Source organism: Mirounga angustirostris, unplaced genomic scaffold, assembly GCF_029215605.1.
Source record: "Mirounga angustirostris isolate CCGP_5_RB_7025 unplaced genomic scaffold, mMirAng1.0.hap1 SCAF_5, whole genome shotgun sequence".
Classification (NCBI taxonomy): domain Eukaryota; kingdom Metazoa; phylum Chordata; class Mammalia; order Carnivora; family Phocidae; genus Mirounga; species Mirounga angustirostris.
Window position 1 is genome coordinate 176,578,819 of NW_026991713.1, and position 18,274 is coordinate 176,597,092.

The following is an 18,274-nucleotide window of genomic DNA, read 5'->3' on the forward strand; positions in this document are numbered from 1 at the left end:
CCTCCCTCCCTCTCTCCCTCCCGCGCTCCCTCCTCGCGCCGGTTGTCGGAGCCCCGGGCTGGGCGCTGATGGAACCGCCGCGATGTTCGCTCCCCGGCTCCTGGATTTCCAGAAGACGAAGTACGCGAGGTGAGGGTGGGGGCGCGCGGGGAGAGGGGGAGGGGAGGGGGCGCGCGGGGAGAAGGGGAGGGCAGGGGGCGCGCGGGCAGAAGGGGAGGGCAGGGGGCGCGCGGGCAGAAGGGGAGGGCAGGGGGCGCGCGGGCAGAAGGGGAGGGCAGGGGGCGCGCGGGCAGAAGGGGAGGGCAGGGGGCGCGCGGGCAGAAGGGGAGGGCAGGGGGCGCGCGGGCAGAAGGGGAGGGCAGGGGGCGCGCGGGCAGAAGGGGAGGGGAGGGGGCGCGCGGGGAGAAGGGGAGGGCAGGGGGCGCGCGGGCAGAAGGGGAGGGGAGGGGGCGCGCGGGGAGAAGGGGAGGGCAGGGGGCGCGCGGGCAGAAGGGGAGGGCAGGGGGCGCGCGGGCAGAAGGGGAGGGCAGGGGGCGCGCGGGGAGGGGCGCGCCGGAAGGGGCCGAGCGGCGAGGGGGCGCGCGGGGAGCGGCGGCCAGGGCTCCCAAGGCTCTGTCCCGGCTCTGCGCTGCCGGGCTCGCTCCCCCGTCGCCCAGAGAATTCGAGTTGATAAATGGACCCTAACCTCGGCCGGAAGAAACCAGGAAGGAGACTCCGTGGTCTCTGTGAGAGTCCCCGCGCCCGGCTTTGCGCCCCCGGACCCGGGAGTAGCGCGGGTTCCCAGCGTCTCCTCTCCTGGCGGCGAGCCCTGAGGCGAGTCGCTTCACCTCCCGGAACCTCGATTTCCAGGTCTGCAAAACGGGGATAATGACCGTCCCCATCCCTGCGGACTCCGTGAAGCACTTTGCATGGCTCCCGGAGCAGAGTAGTCGCTCAGTTTTTATCCGGCCTTAACGATGAAAGGTTGTTAGCACGCACCAGCGGTGTTCCCCCACTACCCCCTGCACTGCCCTTGCCTTCCCCTCACTGCTCCTGTCACCCCCCCACTCCTTTCCCCCCTCCATCCCCCCCCACCAGCCTTCACCACCCCCATGGCAAGCTGGAGGAATGAGTTAAGTGCTCTTTTTAGGTGGGGAAACTGAGGTTTAGGACCCAGGAAGAGCTTGTACATCTTGGCTTTTTCACAGTGTGAGGTTTGTGGTCACCCCTGAGCCTCAGTTTCTTCTAAAATGGTGATGGCAGATACTCCCACGGGACTGCCGAGTGGAAGCCAAGCTCCTGTTGCATTGATTACGAATTAAATGAGGAGGTTCACAGTTATTAAGTTTCTCTAAGATTTTGTGGGGTCTGCTTGCCTGAAAGCTGGCAGGAAAACCCTTTCCCGAATTGCCCTCAGCCCCTAAAGGTCTTGAGGGAGGACAGGCTGTTCTGGGAGTGTGGGCTTTTGCCCCTGCCTTGGGTGCTGAGGGGGCGCCCAGCCTGCCCTGCTGACTTTTTGCCCTCCCCCTCAGGTCTCCTGCTTCTGGGTGGAGTAGGCAGGGGGTGAATTTGAGACGGATTAGCACCATTTTTGATATCCACGTCTACGTGGCTCACTGTCTCCTGACAGTTGCTGAGGGTCCCTGTCACCATGAGGTCTCCACAAGTTCTGGTCAAACAGCAGAGCTTGATCACAGATGTCCAGGCTGAGCATGGCATGGTGTGTGTGTGTGTGTGTGTGTGTGTGGCAGGACTAGAGCTTTACCTGCTCAGTCTCACCCTCCATTTCCTGGGGCAGGGTTGTACGTGTCTCCTTCATAAGGTTGGGGAGTCTCACTGGGAAAGGGGACAGTTCTTGTGGGTTTTTCTTTTAGCTGGAAGGTGGGAGGGGCTGGCTGTCCAAATCCATGGAGTCCTCTCTGATATGGGCACTTGGATTTCCAAAGGCTTGTTCTCAAGGGTCCTGTATGCTCTTGTGAGTTGTAAGTTGGTGGCGGGTTTGCTGGAAGGGAAGGGAAAAGCCTGGGAGTTGAGGCCACAGATGCAAACATGCAGGAAAGGAGCTCTGAACCCTGTGCCATGGGCCTTCGCCTGTCCTGCACCTGCTGTGTGGTCTTGAGTAGGTGTCTCAACCTCAGCTGGTTGATTTGGAAGGACAGGAGGGTTGGTCTGAATGATCTGTAGATTTGGACACTGGTGCTGCCCTCTCTAACTGGGTTAGAGCTCTCCAGCTGGGCCAGGGGCTGGACCATGAGCTTTTTCCTTTCTATGGGTGATGAGTCCAGTGAGGAAGTGGAGCACATGGATTAGAACTGTTTCTGTTCCTGTCCTCGTTGCGTGGCCCTTACCGTGGTGCAGCCCACAAGTTAGGTCCTTAATAAAGGCTTCCTACCCCGGGCTGTCCAGTAGAAATGTCACACAAGCCACATACTTAGTTCTACATTTTTTTTTTTTTTTAAGATTTTATTTATTTATTTGAGAGAGAGAATGAGAGAGAGCAAGCACATGAGAGGGGGGAGGGTCAGAGGGAGAAGCAGACTCCCCGCTGAGCAGGGAGCCCGATGCGGGACTCGATCCCGGGACTCCAGGACCATGACCCGAGCCGAAGGCAGCCACCTAACCAACTGAGCCACCCAGGCGCCCAGTTCTACATTTTTTAGTAGCTATTCAGTTTAATGTGTGACTGATTTTCTATCTCATTGTCATAAAAAGGTAAAAAATGGTGAGATTAATTTTAGGAATATATTATAGTTAATCCTTGATATGCAAAGTGTTGTCGTTTCAACAAAAAACCCCAAAAATGAATTATTCATGAGATACTTTACATTCTCTTTTCACTGCAAGTCTTTGAGATCTGTTTGTGTGTTTTATACCCATGGCCCATCTTGGTTCGGACTAGCTATATTTCAGATGCTCAATAGCCTCATGTACCCAGTGGCTGCCATATTAAATAGCACACAAATATCTTCCAGGGCGAGAGATGGGCGTTTGTCTTAATCAGTTTGGGCTACTATAAGGAAGTACCATAGACTGGGTGGCTTATGAACAATAGAAAATTAGTTCTCATAGTTCTGGAGGCTGGAGGTCTGAGATGAGGGTGCCAGCATGGTTGGGTTCTGGTGAGGACCATCTTTTGGGTTACAGAGTACAAACGTCTCGTTTTATCTTCATGTGGCAGAAAGAGAAGGAGCTACTCTCTGGCCTCTTCTTAGAAGGGCACTAATCTCATTCATGAGGGCCCCACCTCCCTGATCTAATTATGCCCTAAAAGTCCCACTTCCAAATGCCATCATGCTGGAAATTAGATTTCAAAATAGGATTTTTTTTTTTTTTTTTTGTGGGGAGGAGGGAGAACACAACCATTCAGCCCCTAACAATGTTCTTAGTTAAATGCTGTGTGACACTGTAAAGGATGTTTTCCCTCTTTGAGCCTCTGTTTTTTTTTTTTTTTTTTAAAGATTTTATTTATTTATCTGACAGAGAGAGAGAGAACAAGTAGGCAGAGAGACAGGCAGAGGGAGAGGGAGAAGCAGACTCCCCGCCGAGCAGGGAGCCCGATGTGAGACTCGATCCCAGGACCCTGGGATCATGACCTGAGCCGAAGGCAGACGCTTAATGATTGAGCCACCCAGGTGCCCCAAGAATTATGAATTTCTTTTTTTTCTTTTTTTTTTTTAAAGATTTTATTTATTTATTTCAGAAAGAGAGCACATGAGAGGGGGGAGGGGCAGAGGGAGAAGCAGACTCCCTGCCGAGCAGGGAGCCCGATGTGGGACTCGATCCCGGGTCTCCAGGATCATGACCTGAGCCGAAGGCAGCCGCTTAACCAACTGAGCCACCCAGGCACCCAAGAATTATGAATTTCTATTCATCAAAAAAATGTCATGAAGAAAATAGAAGACAATCTACGAACTGGAAGGACATATCTGCAGCACATTTACCCACCAAAATAATTAACGTCCAGGATATATAAACAACTACAATAAGAAAAAGACAAATAAGAGAATAGAAAGTGTAAAAATACAAATCGTTTTGCAGATGAACACAGAGAGAACACAAATGAACAGTGAACATATGAAAAGCTGTTCATGTTCATTGGGTGTCTACCCTGGAGAATATTGTGCACATGTGCATCATTGGAAATGAACAAGAATTTTCTCATCAGCGTTGTTCATGATAAGCTAGACCTGGAGACATCCCAAATGTCATTGCTAGAGTGGTGTATATTCATATAATGGAATAAGACCCTGCAAGGCGAGCGACCTCCACTTTCAGGCAACAGTATGGATCAATCTTATAGATGTGTTGAGTGATAGCCAAACACAAAGGAAAGTATGAATCCAATCATTCAATGCTCAAAAACACGCAAACCAACTGTTGTTTAGGAATGCAGAAGAAAGTATGTGGAAAGCCAGAACATGATGATGATTGCAAAATCAGCTCCCTGGCTACCTCTAAGGGAGTCGGTGGGGATACACAGGGTGCTTCTGGGTCTTGGCAGTGTTCTAATTCTTGACTTGGGAAGAAAACCAAGCTGGATTTTCCATGCCCTACAAGACAGCTCCCAATCCCCAGGGGTAGACTTACCCACATGGCCATACCTCCCTACAAGGGAGGCTGGGAAGTGTCCTCCCACTGTCTGTGCCCATTGCTGCCTCCCTGGGGCCCAGAACAGCACCTGTCATCTGAGTAGGTACCAGTCAGATCTGGTGAATGACTAGTGGCTGTGTGACTTTGAGCAAGCGAATTAACCTCTGAAGACATTGGTCTGCGCTCTTGCTTTGATCTGACTTTAAATGGGGTCTTTATAAAGCAGCGTTATGGTTATACCTGCAGCCTATGCTCCTTGGACAACATTTTTAAAATCCTGGGAAGTAGGTATAAAAATGAAAGCGACAGTCCCCCTGCATCCCGCCATCTTGAGATCTTCACTGTGAAACGTGCTGTTTGCTTCCAGTGCTTTCTCCGTGGAGACACTACAGTTAGCATGGCTTGTCTTTTAAAAAATTTGACCTGCGGCAAGGCTGTCTCCCTTGTCTTTAACCATTATTCACAACCTGAGTTTAATGTGTGCCTCATTTTCCATCTCATCATTGAACCCTGCTTTATTTTATTACTTCCCATTTTTAGACGCTTCTCTTGCTTCCTGAAACCCACTTCTGCTGGGGGACATCTCTGCGGGAGAATTCAGGAGAATTCTCTGTGTGGACGCATATCTGATCCACTGTCGATCCTGGGCATTAGCCACGTCCTGTGGGTCACAAGTTCCCTCTGATGCCCAGTTTATAAGGACCAGGTCTTGGGGCGCCCCCAGGAATGGCCCCCGTCGCGCCGTTCCTGCCACGGGTTTGAAGTTGCCCCTGAGGCCACACAGAGGTCAGGGCCCAGCTCTTCCCACAGCGGTGTCCCTGGGGAGCGGAAGGAGCTTGGAGCTTGTGTTCTGATTCTGCTCATCTTTTTGCTGGGTTCTCTTGAGCGGGCCACTTAGTCACTGCGCCATGGCATCCTCCTTGGGCCTGAGGCTAACATGGGCTTGGCAAAGCATACAGTGGCCCTGGGGGGCTTTCTGTAGGTTTAGGTCCCCATCCTACTTCCTGACATCCCTTCAAGGCCGCTTAGGACCAGTCCTATTCCAGCCGAGAAATCCTGAAGGTTACGGGTTTTGTAGACATTTTCTTTTTGTTCTTCAGGGGATGGAGATATGTGTGAGAAGCATCCAGTGAGGGTATACAGTCGGTGCTCCGAAGTGGTGGTTATTTCTGTAAGTGATGATTGTCATGGACAGTCTCTTTCCGGAGAGGACCTGAAGCACTCTGGAAAAAGCACGTTTCTCAGGGTCCACGGGGCTGCCAGAGACCCCTTCAGGCTTGGCAAGGCTTGCTGTGATGCCGGCCGGCTTCTGGGCACGGAGGAGGGGCGCTGAGGAGAGGCTTCCAGGGCCTCTGTCTTGCCGGGCTGCCATGGGCAGGCCAGCTCCGGGCTTCACGGAGTAGGAACCACGTGCCGGGCCTCACGCCTCGAACCTTCCATTCACCATCCCCTCCGACCCTTAGCAGTTGGGGCTACTGTAGGTACCATTTTTTATCCTTACTTGGTTTGCCTGTGGTCATGGAACACACGGTGAGGTTCACACCCGGACTGTGCTTTGCTTTTCTGCCTCCCACACAACCACGGGGATAGTGATCCTCGCGATCAGGTACGTTTGTGGAGTAGGGCCGGAACTCGCATGCACGGTGGTCCCCGCTGGACACAGGGACTGGAACCCCGAGTCTTCCCTGTTGCCCGCCCCCAGGCAGGGCCCTCAGCACACCCTCTGTGCGGCCTCCTTCATTCATGGACAGGCCCCCAAGCATGTGTAGGGCCGGAGCAAGTGTCCCAGGGGAAGCCCACACACCATATGTCTGAATATTTAAAGTTAAAAATCTAGCTAACAAGCTTTTCAACAAAACAGGTTCTGTCCTGCTTGGCAAATATACTTCTATAATGACAAAAATGGAACATTCTGGTAAAGTCGTGGCCGTCAGATGGTTTAAGGCTGGCCACATGAGCCTTGGTGTTTGTGGCTGGGCCAGCCGTGCCTGGATGGGGAATAAGATAAAGGCATGCATAATTTATTAATTGCTATACATTTCATACCAGTTATTTTTCTCTTCGTTGCAGCAAAATCATCAATTGTGTTACTTCCATTCAAAATTTTCACTTAAATTGGGTTCTGGTAATCATCTAGAGTTGTGCAATCCAGGACAGTAGCACGAGCCACCTGTGGCTATTTAATTAATTAGCTAATTAATTAATTAATTTTAAGTCGGCTCCATGCCCAGTGTGGGGCCCAACGCTGGGCTGGAACTCACAACCCTGAGATCAAGACTTGAGCTGAGACCAAGAGTCAGACACTTTAACCAACTGAGCCACCCAGGTGCCCCCAGCTGTGGCTATTTAAATTCAAATCTAAGTTCGTTAAAGTGAAATAAAGTAAAAAAGCTAGCCCTTCAGTTGCATGGGCCCAGATTCAGGTGCTCAATAGCCGAGTTCGGCTGGTGGCCAACGTATTGTAAATACAACGCAGACCTACAACATTTCGATCATTGAAGAAATTTCTCTCGGAGAGCACTAGTCTGAAGGATGAAAATGCAAAACGTAATTTTAAAAATATCCCACAGGGGCGCCTGGGTGGCTCAGTCTTTAAGCGTCTGCCTTCAGCTCAGGTCACGATCCCAGGATCGGGCTCCCTGCTCAGCGGGAAGCCTGCTTCTCCCTCTCCCACTCCCCCTGCTTGTGTTCCCTCTCTCGCTGTGTCTCTCTCTGTCAAATATATAAATAAAACCTTAAAAAAAAAATCCCACAAACATAAATTAAACCAAATGTAAAAAATTGAAAAAAAAAAAAACCCTCTTCTTTTTAGAGTATCCAAAACTTCCTTAAATTTTTGAAAGGCAAAATATAAAGGAAGATTAATAAGCATAAAACTTAAAGTCAAGTAGTATTTACGTAAAATAAAGTATTTAAGTAAAGCTGAAATATTCAGATTTTTTTGCAAGTGTGATTGAATCTCCTTTTATGAAAAGGAAACCCTTCCCCTCTAGAGCTCAGTGCCCACCCGGTTGCAAGAGATGTGGAGAAGTCCTTTCCTGGGGCCTGGGTTAGTCATAAAGTGGATGGCTAGGGTGACAGCTTGGATTATGCCAGTGATGAGCACTGGATCCCCCGTGAGCCAGGTGCTCGAGGCTTCTTTAAGCTAGTGTGTGGGTGTGGCGAAAGCAAGACCCTCTAAACCCGTTCCGCAGCATACTCCGTGAATCAGTATCATTGGTGTTATCTAGTGCTTGTTAGAAATGCGGAATCTCGGGCTCCATCCCAGACATACGGAAGCTCATAGTTTAGGGGAGGACTTGGTTTCCTAATAATATCATGTGAGTGAATGCAAAATTGAGATGTCGACAAGCGTGCAGGAAAGATGGGTATGGCTTCTGCTCAGGTGCCCGGGCCAGGCAGGCTTGAGGGTTAATCAGGTACTCTCAGTTGTAAGAAATAACCGAAGGCCTCAATTTGAACTGGCTTAGAGGAGAGAGAGGGAAGGAGGGACAGAGAGAGAGAGAAGGGAGAGGAAGGAGGAGAGAGAGGGAAGATGAGGATAAGGAGAGGAAGGAGAAGAAGAAAGAGAAAGAAGGGAACACCAGAAGACAGAAATGAGTTTGTGTCCAGAACTGAAAAGTTCAGGAGTGTCTGGGTTCAGGTACAGCTGGATCCAGGGTCTTAAAGAGGACCCGGGCTGTCTCTCTTTGTCTCTGGGCTCTGTTTCCTCTGGTGGCTGCATTGTCTGGACTGTTCACAGCCCTCGTGGACTGAGAGTTTCTCTTTCCTGGCAGAATCACCACTGTCCTGGAATCGAGTGTCTGTGTCCTGGCTTGGATGGCATGCCCACCCTTGAACCTATCGGCGGGGTCAAGGGAAGGGCTATGGCAAGGCTAGATCCTTTGGAGCGTGGAGTTTGGGAGTCAGGCATGGCTTGGGTGGTGGTGGGATGTGGCTCCACCTGAGCCCAATGGAACAAGAGGAGGAAGGTGTGGCCGAAAAGGAAAGTGAGTGCCGTTGTATAGGATTGATGCTTGTTGCATCTCCTGACAACGGGACGGTTCCTTGCCAATGTGTCCCCTTGACCCCAAAGCTTTCAGTGCGTGTGTATGTAGTACCAGGCACTCTCTTATGAGATGAGATTTAAGAAAGAAGACTCGGCCTTAAATAGGAAGTTCTGATACTTGCTGCAACAGGCATGAACTTTGAGGACAGATGTTAAAAAGCTGCTAAGCAAAAGGACGAATGTTGTGTGAGTCCACTTCTGTGAGGTCCCCAGAGTCGTCAGACTCACAGAGACAGAGAGCAGATGGTGGTGCTGGGGGCTGGGAGGGGGTGGGGGTCCTTGCGTCGCGGGGACAGAGTCTCAGTGTGGGGGGAGGGAACGTTCTGGAGCCGGATGGTGGTGGTGGCTACAAAGCAGTGTGAATGTGCTCAACGCCCCTGAACTGGACCCTGAAACATGGTTAAGGCAATAAATTCTACATTGAGAGTGTTTTACCACAATGAAAAAAAAAACCTAGCTGAAAACAGTGACACGTAGGTCATTTATTAAATGCGAGGGGAAAGAGGGGGGAAAAAAAGGAACTTCAGCATTGATGTGATATTACTTCATATGGGGTCCATATTCTGACCTTACCAGTTTGCCCCGTCACTGTCCCAGCTGCCAGGATCCGGTTCGGGGTGCCCTGCATTGTTTCCTTAGCCTCCTCAAATCCAGAATTTATCTCCCATCTTCCTGTCAGGCATCCGCGTTTCTGAGGTGTCCAGGCCAGTTGCTCTGTAGGCTGCCCCAGTGTGGGGGTCCCTGGGCTCAGTTCGGGGTCTCAGGGTTAGACTGAGGCTCTGCATTTTTGGTGGAAGCGATGCTGGTCCTTCTAGGCATCTCATAACTGGCAGTGAACCTCGATCACTTGCTCACGTTGATGTCCTCCAGGTTTTCTGTCTGTAAAAATTATTGTCTGTTTTGGTAATTGGTGGCATTTGGGGGAGGGAGTATTTTGAGATTGTGTACATATTCTGGTCCTCACGTGATGAAAACTGTCATTCATAAAAGTAGAGAGAATAGAGTAATGAACCCGACACCCCATAGCCTGAACTTAACAGTTACTAACATTTGGCCAAAGTTGCTTCACCTCTGCTTTTTCCCCGAGGGTATGGCTTCAGTCCACATCTCTAACTGGTGAGGACACTTTTTCCAATCCCTACACCGCTGTCCCACCTGTCAGCATTGGCAATAATTCCCTAGTGCTGCGGACGCGCTTGAATTGTACATTTTGTCTAGTTTTAGAGAAGGTATATTTACTTAACTGCATGTGGCTAGTGCTGTGTTAAGTAGCATGGCTGTGGAGGCTCGATTAGGTTCAGGATCCACGTTCTCGGCAAGAAACTTCAAGGTGCATCTCTCTGTCGGGGGCACGCGAGACATCTGACTGTCCCATTTCCAGTGATGTCAAGATTGATCTTGGGGCCCCTCGGCTCCTTTTGAATATCCAGTTGCTCAGCAACCCCCCCAATTTCTCTACACTTAGTGTACCAAAGTGATGGGATCTTCATTATTATCCAAGAGAAAACCACGGTTCATTTCTTTCCAAGAAAAGCCTCCAGAGGAAGGAATGGATGTGTCGGTTTGTAGCGTAGATATTCTTAGGATGTGTGGATGGTGTCTTGGGCTCTGTGAACCCCTGGGGTGGTGCATCCACTCTGTGCGTGTGTGCGCACTGTGTGTGTGCATTTGGCCCCGGAGAGATGTAGATCTCCCAGCGGCCAGCCACCATGCTCAGGAATGGGTGCCTGAGTCCTGGACATAGGGGATGGAGCTGGGTCGAAATCCAGCTTCAGCATATCCCAGGGCCCTCTGTGTTGGAGTTCCCGTGGCTCTACCAGGCCCTGAATGGCGCTCTGGACCGTTGGCCATTGGTGGCACTGGGTTATGCCTAGGGCATGTGGCACTGTGTTGGCAGGGCTGGTCATTCCAGGTGCCGTCTCTATGAGGGGAAGGATGTTTGCCGTGAGCTCACGGGAAATGTTCTGGATTGTAATCCCATCGTGACATCAGGGAGGGGAAGACTGCAGAGATGGCAAGCTGGGAGGGAGGCCAGGTGGCCTTGTCAGGGGGAGGCTGCGGGCCATGCGTTTTGGTGGTCCCTGAGGAGCCCCTGCACCCCAGCATCCCTGAGGCAGGGTCTGGCTCTACTCTGCTGGCCACCTTTATGAGCCTCATCTCCTCATCTGAAAAATGGGCTAAGAAGCCCACCCTGCAAGATTCCGAGGGCTTTGGAGGGGAGCTGAGGAGTGACTTCAGATTCATTTCCGGCTCTGCACCAGGGAAAACTGCAGTGAACAGAGCAGACGTGGGTCCCAGGCCCAGTGAGCTGCTGCCCTGAGGAGCCAGGGGGTGTGAGCGAGCCTTGCGAACTGTGCAGTGCTGTACAGACAAGCCTTCTGGTATCACCGCCCCATCCCCAGATGGGACTGGAGCCATTCAGAAGCGATGTCGCTTGCTTGCCCCGGGGGCTTGTGGCTGGTATCCTGAGAGGCCAAGTCTTAGTCCCAGAGAATCTGCCTTAGTTTGGGTCTCCCCAGCAGCGGACCCCGAGACGAGGACGCAAAGGCAGGCAGTGTGTTTGGGAGGTGATCCCAAGAGACATCGAGAGAGTGGGGAATGAGCACAGGGCAGGGCACACAGCCACCAGGGGTTTGTTAAGAAGCAAGTTGGTTCTGCTTGGGGGACGGTGTAGGGCATGCGTCGGAGTTACCCCACCGGGCACAGAGGCCTGGCACGCTCCTCAGCTCACTGTGTCACTGACAGAGGCCGCCTGCCATGAGCACTAACTCTTGGACGCTTGGGTGGGGCGTGGGCTTGCATCAGCCTCTTGTTGCAAGGACAGAAGAGGTGCCCCCCCCCAAAGATTTCTGGTTCAGAAGGTCTCTCACCTGCTGTCTTCCAGCAATTTCGGTGAGGCAGGGGACGGGGGTGGTCCCTGCTTTAGAGATGAGGACTCTCATTATCCCAGAGGGGAGGAGGTTCCCCAGGGAGCTATAGGGAGGGTGCGGGGCTGGGGTCTACCAGTCCTACCGGGTACACACCTCCAGGGGGCGCTGTCCCCAGGGACCGCCCCGTGAAGCAATGCCCTGTGGCCTGTGTTCCCTCCTACAGACCGTGACAGAGTTCCCCGGACCCGGCACCGGGGCCAGTCTCCCCCTTCCTCAGTTTCCCCTTCCTGTTCCTGGCTTGCTCTCCCCTGGGATTTTGATATTGAGACCACTATGGGGTAGCACTGGCCCAAAAACTGTTTCCCAAAGCCTGAGCCAAGATGCTGTCTGCACCCAGGAGGAGCCTGAATTCATGAATGGACACAAAGAAGCATCCTGGGGCCAAGCTGGAGAAGGGGAGGCTCTCAGGGCCCAGGGCCAGCTTGGCCCTGGGCTGCCCTGGCCTCTGTGGGACAGACAGACAGACCCCCTTTGTGTGGAAGCCTGGACACATCTCTTTAGTCCTCTGTCTTGGGATCCCAGGGCCGCCGCTGCCAGGCACGGCCCAATCCGGAAGTTTTCCTGGGAGAGGAGGACTGCTTCTCTCCGGGGGCTACAGCCCTGGTCCCAGGCTGGGAGGAGAGGGAGAAACTGCAGAAGCTCTGAGGCTGGGCCTGGCCCCTCCAGCCTGACAGGGACGGAGCAGGAGGGGAGGTGAGCAGCTGGGATGTGCTGGGGGTCCAGGTGGTGGGGACCTGGCAGGTCAGCCAGCTTCGTTTGGCCCTGCCAGGGGCAGAAACGGTTTAGAAAGCGACCCCCCCTTTTTTTTTTTAAGATTTTATTTTGAAGTCGTCTCTACACCCAATATGGGGCTTGAACCCACAACCCTGAGATCAAGAGTTGCATGGTCCACCCACTGAGCCAGCCAGGCACCCCCAAAAGCATCCCTTTTCAGACCCCATCCAGACCTAGCCCTCAGGAGCGTGGAGCTGCTCTGTTGACCTTCTGTTGAATTATAACATACAGGAGAGCCTGCCTTTCACTTACAGCTCGAACCCGGGACACACTGGGGAACGAGCACCCAGATCAAGATGCTAAACAGGGCCAGTTGCCAAACACCCCCCGTGTGCCCCCTCCTGTCACTGTCCCCCACTCCCAAGGGTACCCACTGCCCTGGCTTTTATCATCAAAGTCTCCTGTTGCCGATTCTTGAAGTTTATGTAAATCGGTCCGAAGAGCGGGTACTGTGGTCGAGCGCCGTGTCTGAGACGCCTGCCGGGTTCTGCGTTCAGCTGTGTTGGCCTGTCTCGATGCAGTCTGCTGTTCTGTGGTGTGGCTCCCTCCGTTTCTTTCCACCCTGCCCTGGATGGGCATTTTGGGTAATTCCCAGCACTCTCGTTGTGACCACCCCCTGCCCTCCCCCAACTCTGATGCAGCAGGTTTGAGAACACCTGGTCTCAAATATGGATTTCAAACATGGACTTCCGTATTTAAGATGTTTTTGTTAGATTTTTTAAAAAATTATTAAGTAGTAAATGAACATTGTGGCCAGTGACGCAATGCAGAAATATAGAGAAAAAAATAGTGTTTCCCGCTCTTCTCCCCTGTCTCTCCTCTGGTGTCCCCTTTCATACCTTTTCCAGGTCAGCTCCCCGCCCCGCCTCTTAGATCGCGCTACCTTGGGCAAGCCTCTTTTTTTTTTTTTTTTAAAGATTTTATTTATTTATTTGAGACAGAGAGAATGAGAGACAGAGCATGAGAGGGAGGAGGGTCAGAGGGAGAAGCAGACTCCCTGCTGAGCGGGGAGCCCGATGCGGGACTCGATCCCGGGACTCCAGGATCATGACCTGAGCCGAAGGCAGTCGCTTAACCAACTGAGCCACCCAGGCGCCCCGTCTTTTTTTTTTTTTTTTTAAGATTGATTTATTTATTTGAGAGAGCGAGAAAGTACACGAGAGGGGGGAGGGTCAGAGGGAGAAGCAGGCTCCTCGCCGAGCAGGGAGCCCGATGCGGGACTCGATCCCGGGACTCCAGGATCATGACCTGAGCCGAAGGCAGTCGCTTAACCAACTGAGCCACCAGGCGCCCACCTTGGGCAAGCCTCTTATCCTGGCTGGATTGACCCACGTCTCAGGAGCCTGTCTGCTCCAAAATTTTTGGAAGATCTTAAAAGGCCGGGACTATTCCTAACTCGACATATCTCCAGTCTGAACTTCATAAACACTCTGAGATGATTGATTATTCAGGTAGTTGCCAGGCATTACCTGTTGCATGCCTGGCTCTGCATCGGTACCGGGAAGATGAAGATGAATCGGGGCCAGGCCCTTGTTTGCAGCTTAGGGGCCAAGACCGACCCGGAAACACCCAAATGCATGTTGCCTGTGTTATGGTAGGGGTTGCAAGGGCGATTGTGGGAGTCCAAAGGAAGGAGCTACTCTCTCTGCCTAGAAGTGCTCCGGGAAGAGAAAGACAGAAGGGGTCTACAGTACAATGGCTTGTGCCTCGACCTACCACTGAGAGAAAGCTGTTTACTCTCCAGTCTAGATGGGGGTGTGAGGATCAAGGAAAGCTTTTCAGAGGGGCCTTTTGACCTGGGCTTTGAAGGCTGAATAGGAGTTCTCCAGCTATAGAAGAGGGAAAGGGATTTTTAAGCAGAAGAAAAGACAGGTGGAAGGCCTAGAGACATGATGACTGTGTGCCATGGGGAGAGCTTTCTTGGGGAAGAATTGCAGGGTCTAAGTCAGGGATAGGAAACAAAAGAAGCAGGTCCCCCCCTTTTTGTTCTTGGCTTGGCATGGTCTCTTGTGCTCTGGGTCGGCCAGGATTTTGCCCTGGCGCGTGAGATCTGCGAGTCTTGGTGTTAGACTTCCCAAGGTGGGAGGGGACTGACAAAGCCGGGGCTTGGGCAGGGTGGGGGGGCACTTACAGCCAGGGTTGCTCTGACCATTGGCCAATGAAGCAGTGATTTTAGGAGCTGGGACAGGGCTCTGTCCCTTCCCTTCTTTGCCTCCAGATTCTCCATCCTGGAGAGGATGCCCAGATACTTTATACTATAGTGTAAAAGACTGATGGCAGAACCACAGACAGGCCTGAAAGGGGAAGTGAGTGCGGTACAAAGAATAGACCAGGAGTCAGGAGGTCTGGGGTCCCCTTCTCAGCTGCAACCACTTCCTAGCCTGTGGCTTAACTTCTGTGAATCCCTGTATAAAATGCCAGTCATACTCTCATCCCTGCTCACTTTGCAGCGATGCTCATGCAGGAGGAGGGAAGTGAAAGCGTTGGGTAACTCTCAAGCCAGGGACGGCTGCCTCCTGCCTGCCCCGTACCCATAGCAGACATGACCAATCGTCACGCCCTCCTTTCCTGCCATGCCTAAACTCACGGCACACACCCCCGGCAGCCACGACCAGCCCTGGGCTTGGCGTGGGTGTTGAAGCCTCTTTGCTGTCTGTGCTGAGCTGGGTGTTCCTTTTGTGGTCCTGGGGTCCTGTGGTGTCCCTGTTGTGGGACACCTGGTGCTGTCCCCTCTCTTCCTCGCCCTGTGGCTTCTCAGCCTCGCTTGCACACTGCAATCACCTGGGGAGTTTAAAAAACTACCAGTGCTTGGGTCCCTCCCCTGGCAGTTCTGTTTTGAGCGCCGGGGATGTGGCCTGAGCATCGGGATTTTTCCTTTCTTCCTGGGGCGATTCTCATGCACAGCAACATTTGCTCCAGCTGCTTTCCCCAACCTGCCAGGTGGTGATAGCTTGCATCCCCTGTGGCCCTGGGTCTCAGGGAGGGGGTAATGATGACGCAGCTGAGCCCCAACTCCTGTTGCCTCCTCGCTCGCAGGATAACAAGGAGTCTTCCTGTGTACCTCGATTTGCCTGTGGCTTGAATTTGTTGTTGTTAAAATATATAACATAAAATGGACTGTTTTAACCATTCTTAAGAGTCATAAGCCCTTTCACACTGTTGTACAACCATCACCACCATCCGGCTCTAGAACCCTTCATTGTCTCAAACTGGGACCCTGTCCCCGTCATACACCATCCCCTCCCCCAGCCCCCCGGCACCACCACCTGCTCTTGTCTTCATGGATTTGGCAACTCTGGGGATCTCATATACATGGAATCCTGCATTATTCACCTTTCTGTGTCTGGCTTATATCATGTAGCTTAATGTCCTCAGAGATCATCCACGTTGTCGGTAGCAGGTGTCAGGATTCCTTCCATTGGATGGATGGACCACATTCTGTTACCTGTTCATCTGTGATGGACTCTTTGGGGTGCTTCCACCTTTCGGTTCCCGTGAATCACACTGCCGTGGACGTGGGTGTGCAAACATCTCTTCAGCCCCTGCTTTCGATTCTTCTCCCAGAAGTGGAGTTCCTGGATCTGATGGTGGTTCCACGTGTAATTTCGGGGGGGGGGGGCCCAGACTGTGTCCCAGGGTGGCCGCACCATTTACTTTCCTGCCAATTTCCCCACACCCTCGCCGACACTTGCTTTCTGGTTTTTGGGTAATAGCCACCGTTATGGGTGTGGAGTGGTGAGGGCTGATTTTGAAAGCAAACTTTCTTTCCTTACTTGACCGTGTCAGAGCACCTGTTCCGGAGGGGACGCGGGAGGCGGAGTACTGAGCACCTGCTGTGTGCGGGGAGTTCACACATCTCCTCCTCTGTGAGACAGGCACCATCACCCTCCTGGAGTGCAGGCCTCATGCTCAGCCAGTTCTGGGCTCAATTTCCTCTGCTGAAATGGGGCTCATAATAGAACCTTCCTCATGGGTTGTGAGGATTCAGACTCATTAATGTTGGTCACGTGCCAATAAGTGCTGAGTGCTGTGCGCAGATTAACCCATTTCATCATTTTATAATCCTCTGAGGTGGGTGCTGAGGTTCTCCCCTTTGCTCAGATGAGAAAACCGAGGCCAGGGAGTTTTTGCAGCTTGGACATGGACTCGTGGCTAGAGAGGAGTGGTGCCCGGATTGACTCTGGGTGGTCTGACCCCCTGAGCTCCTGATCTTAACTGTAAACTCTAGTGCATGCTCAGTAGGTGGTAGGAGGAGGGTCTAAGCCAAAGCAGAGGCTTAGGGAGGAGAAGAGGAGATCCCCAGGAGTGGCTCCACCCCATCTGAGAAGGGCGGCAGGTGAACAGCTCCTTCCAGTAGAGCATTCTCACCTGGGTGCTGTGAGTTCTGGGCTGATTCTTGGGGCAGCCCTGCAGCAGGCGGGTGTCCCAGCCATGACCAGCTCCGCAGGACAGTGCTGTGACCGCATGAAGGATGGGGGGAGGGCAGGCTGGGGCTCTGATGGAGGAACTCTCTCCCAGTTGTCGGACTCACGGGATCATACAGCTCCTGCATTTGGAGTGTTCACCAAGTCCAGTCCGAACTGCTTCCAAAGGCTGTCCTCTTTCCACCGTGCCCCACTGCCCATCCAAACCTTAGAAACCCAAGCGTTTGCCACTTTCAGAAAGGACTGGGACAGACACCTCCTGGGATTCCAGTACTGTATTAGTCAGGACACTGAGCCTCAGCAAAACATCATTTACACGAAGGAAACATTTGAAAGTGTTTTGGTGTTCATCTTGGAAGGAAGAAAGGGAAGCAGATTTTCTGCCATCCATCCTTCTGTCCATTCAGACAACTATGTATCTACCTATACACTTATTTTTCTACCAAGCTATGTGCCTATCTCTGCTACTCACATACTCACCCACCACTCCATCCATCTCCCCCATCTATCTCTTCATCCATTCATCCCCCACCCATCCATCCATCCCCCACCCATCCATCCATCCATCCCCCACCCATCCATCCATCCATCCCCCACCCACCCATCCATCCCCCATCCATCCATTCCCCATCCATCCATCCACCCATCCATCCATCCATTTATCCCCATCCATCATCCATCCATCCATTTATCTCCCATCCATCCCCCATCCATCCATCCATCCATCCCCCCATCCATCCCATCTATCCCCTCATTCATCCCCCATCCATCCCTCCACCCATCCCTCCACCCATCCATCCATCCCCCACCCATGCATCCATCCCCCATCCATCCATCCATCCACCCCCATCCATCCATCCACCCATCCCATCTGTCCCCTCATTCATCCCCCATCCATCCATCCACCATCCCCCACACATCTATCCATCCCCATCCATCCATCCATCCATCCATCCACCCCCATCCATCCATCCCTCATCCATCCCCTCATCCATCCATCCCCCCATCCATCCCATCTATCCCTTCATTCATCCATCCCCTCACCCATCCATCCATCCTCCAGTCTCCCCATTTATTGATGCCCCATCCATCCATCCTCCAATCTCCCCATTTATCCATCCATCCATCCGTCCTACCATCCATTCCCTATCTTCCTGTCCCCTGATCCATCCATCCATCCTTCCAGACAAATACTTACCTAGTTACTTGCCTATCAAGCCATTTGCCTATCTCTCCAGTCTACTTACCCACCTTCCCATCCAGCTAGTTCCACAGTTGCTAATTGGAAACGTACTGGAAAGTATGGCTGTTGTCTTGTGGACAGTGGGAGAGCCAATGAAAACAATAAAGTCACATTATTTTCTCCTTTTCACTAGCAATTAAAAGTTCAAATTTGAAATCTGCAATACCGAGGTGCATCAATAATGTCTTTAGGGAGTAATGGGCATAAGGGTGACATTTTGCAGTTGCCGAGAAAACTCTGTCAGCCCTACAAGAGTAGGGGGACGTGGGTAGACAGCCTAACTCCA

At 52.3% G+C, this 18,274-nt stretch overlaps 1 protein-coding gene across 1 annotated transcript in view; it reads left to right on the forward strand.

Annotated features, from left to right (window-relative positions):
- The first annotated feature begins 82 nt into the window (after positions 1-82).
- The window catches only part of MMD2 (monocyte to macrophage differentiation associated 2), a 39,542-nt gene continuing 21,350 nt past the window's right edge, over positions 83-18,274 (forward strand). The window contains exon 1 of the mRNA XM_045871013.1: positions 83-129. Coding sequence (XP_045726969.1) covers positions 83-129 — 47 coding nt within the window. The remainder of the gene's footprint in view (positions 130-18,274) is intronic.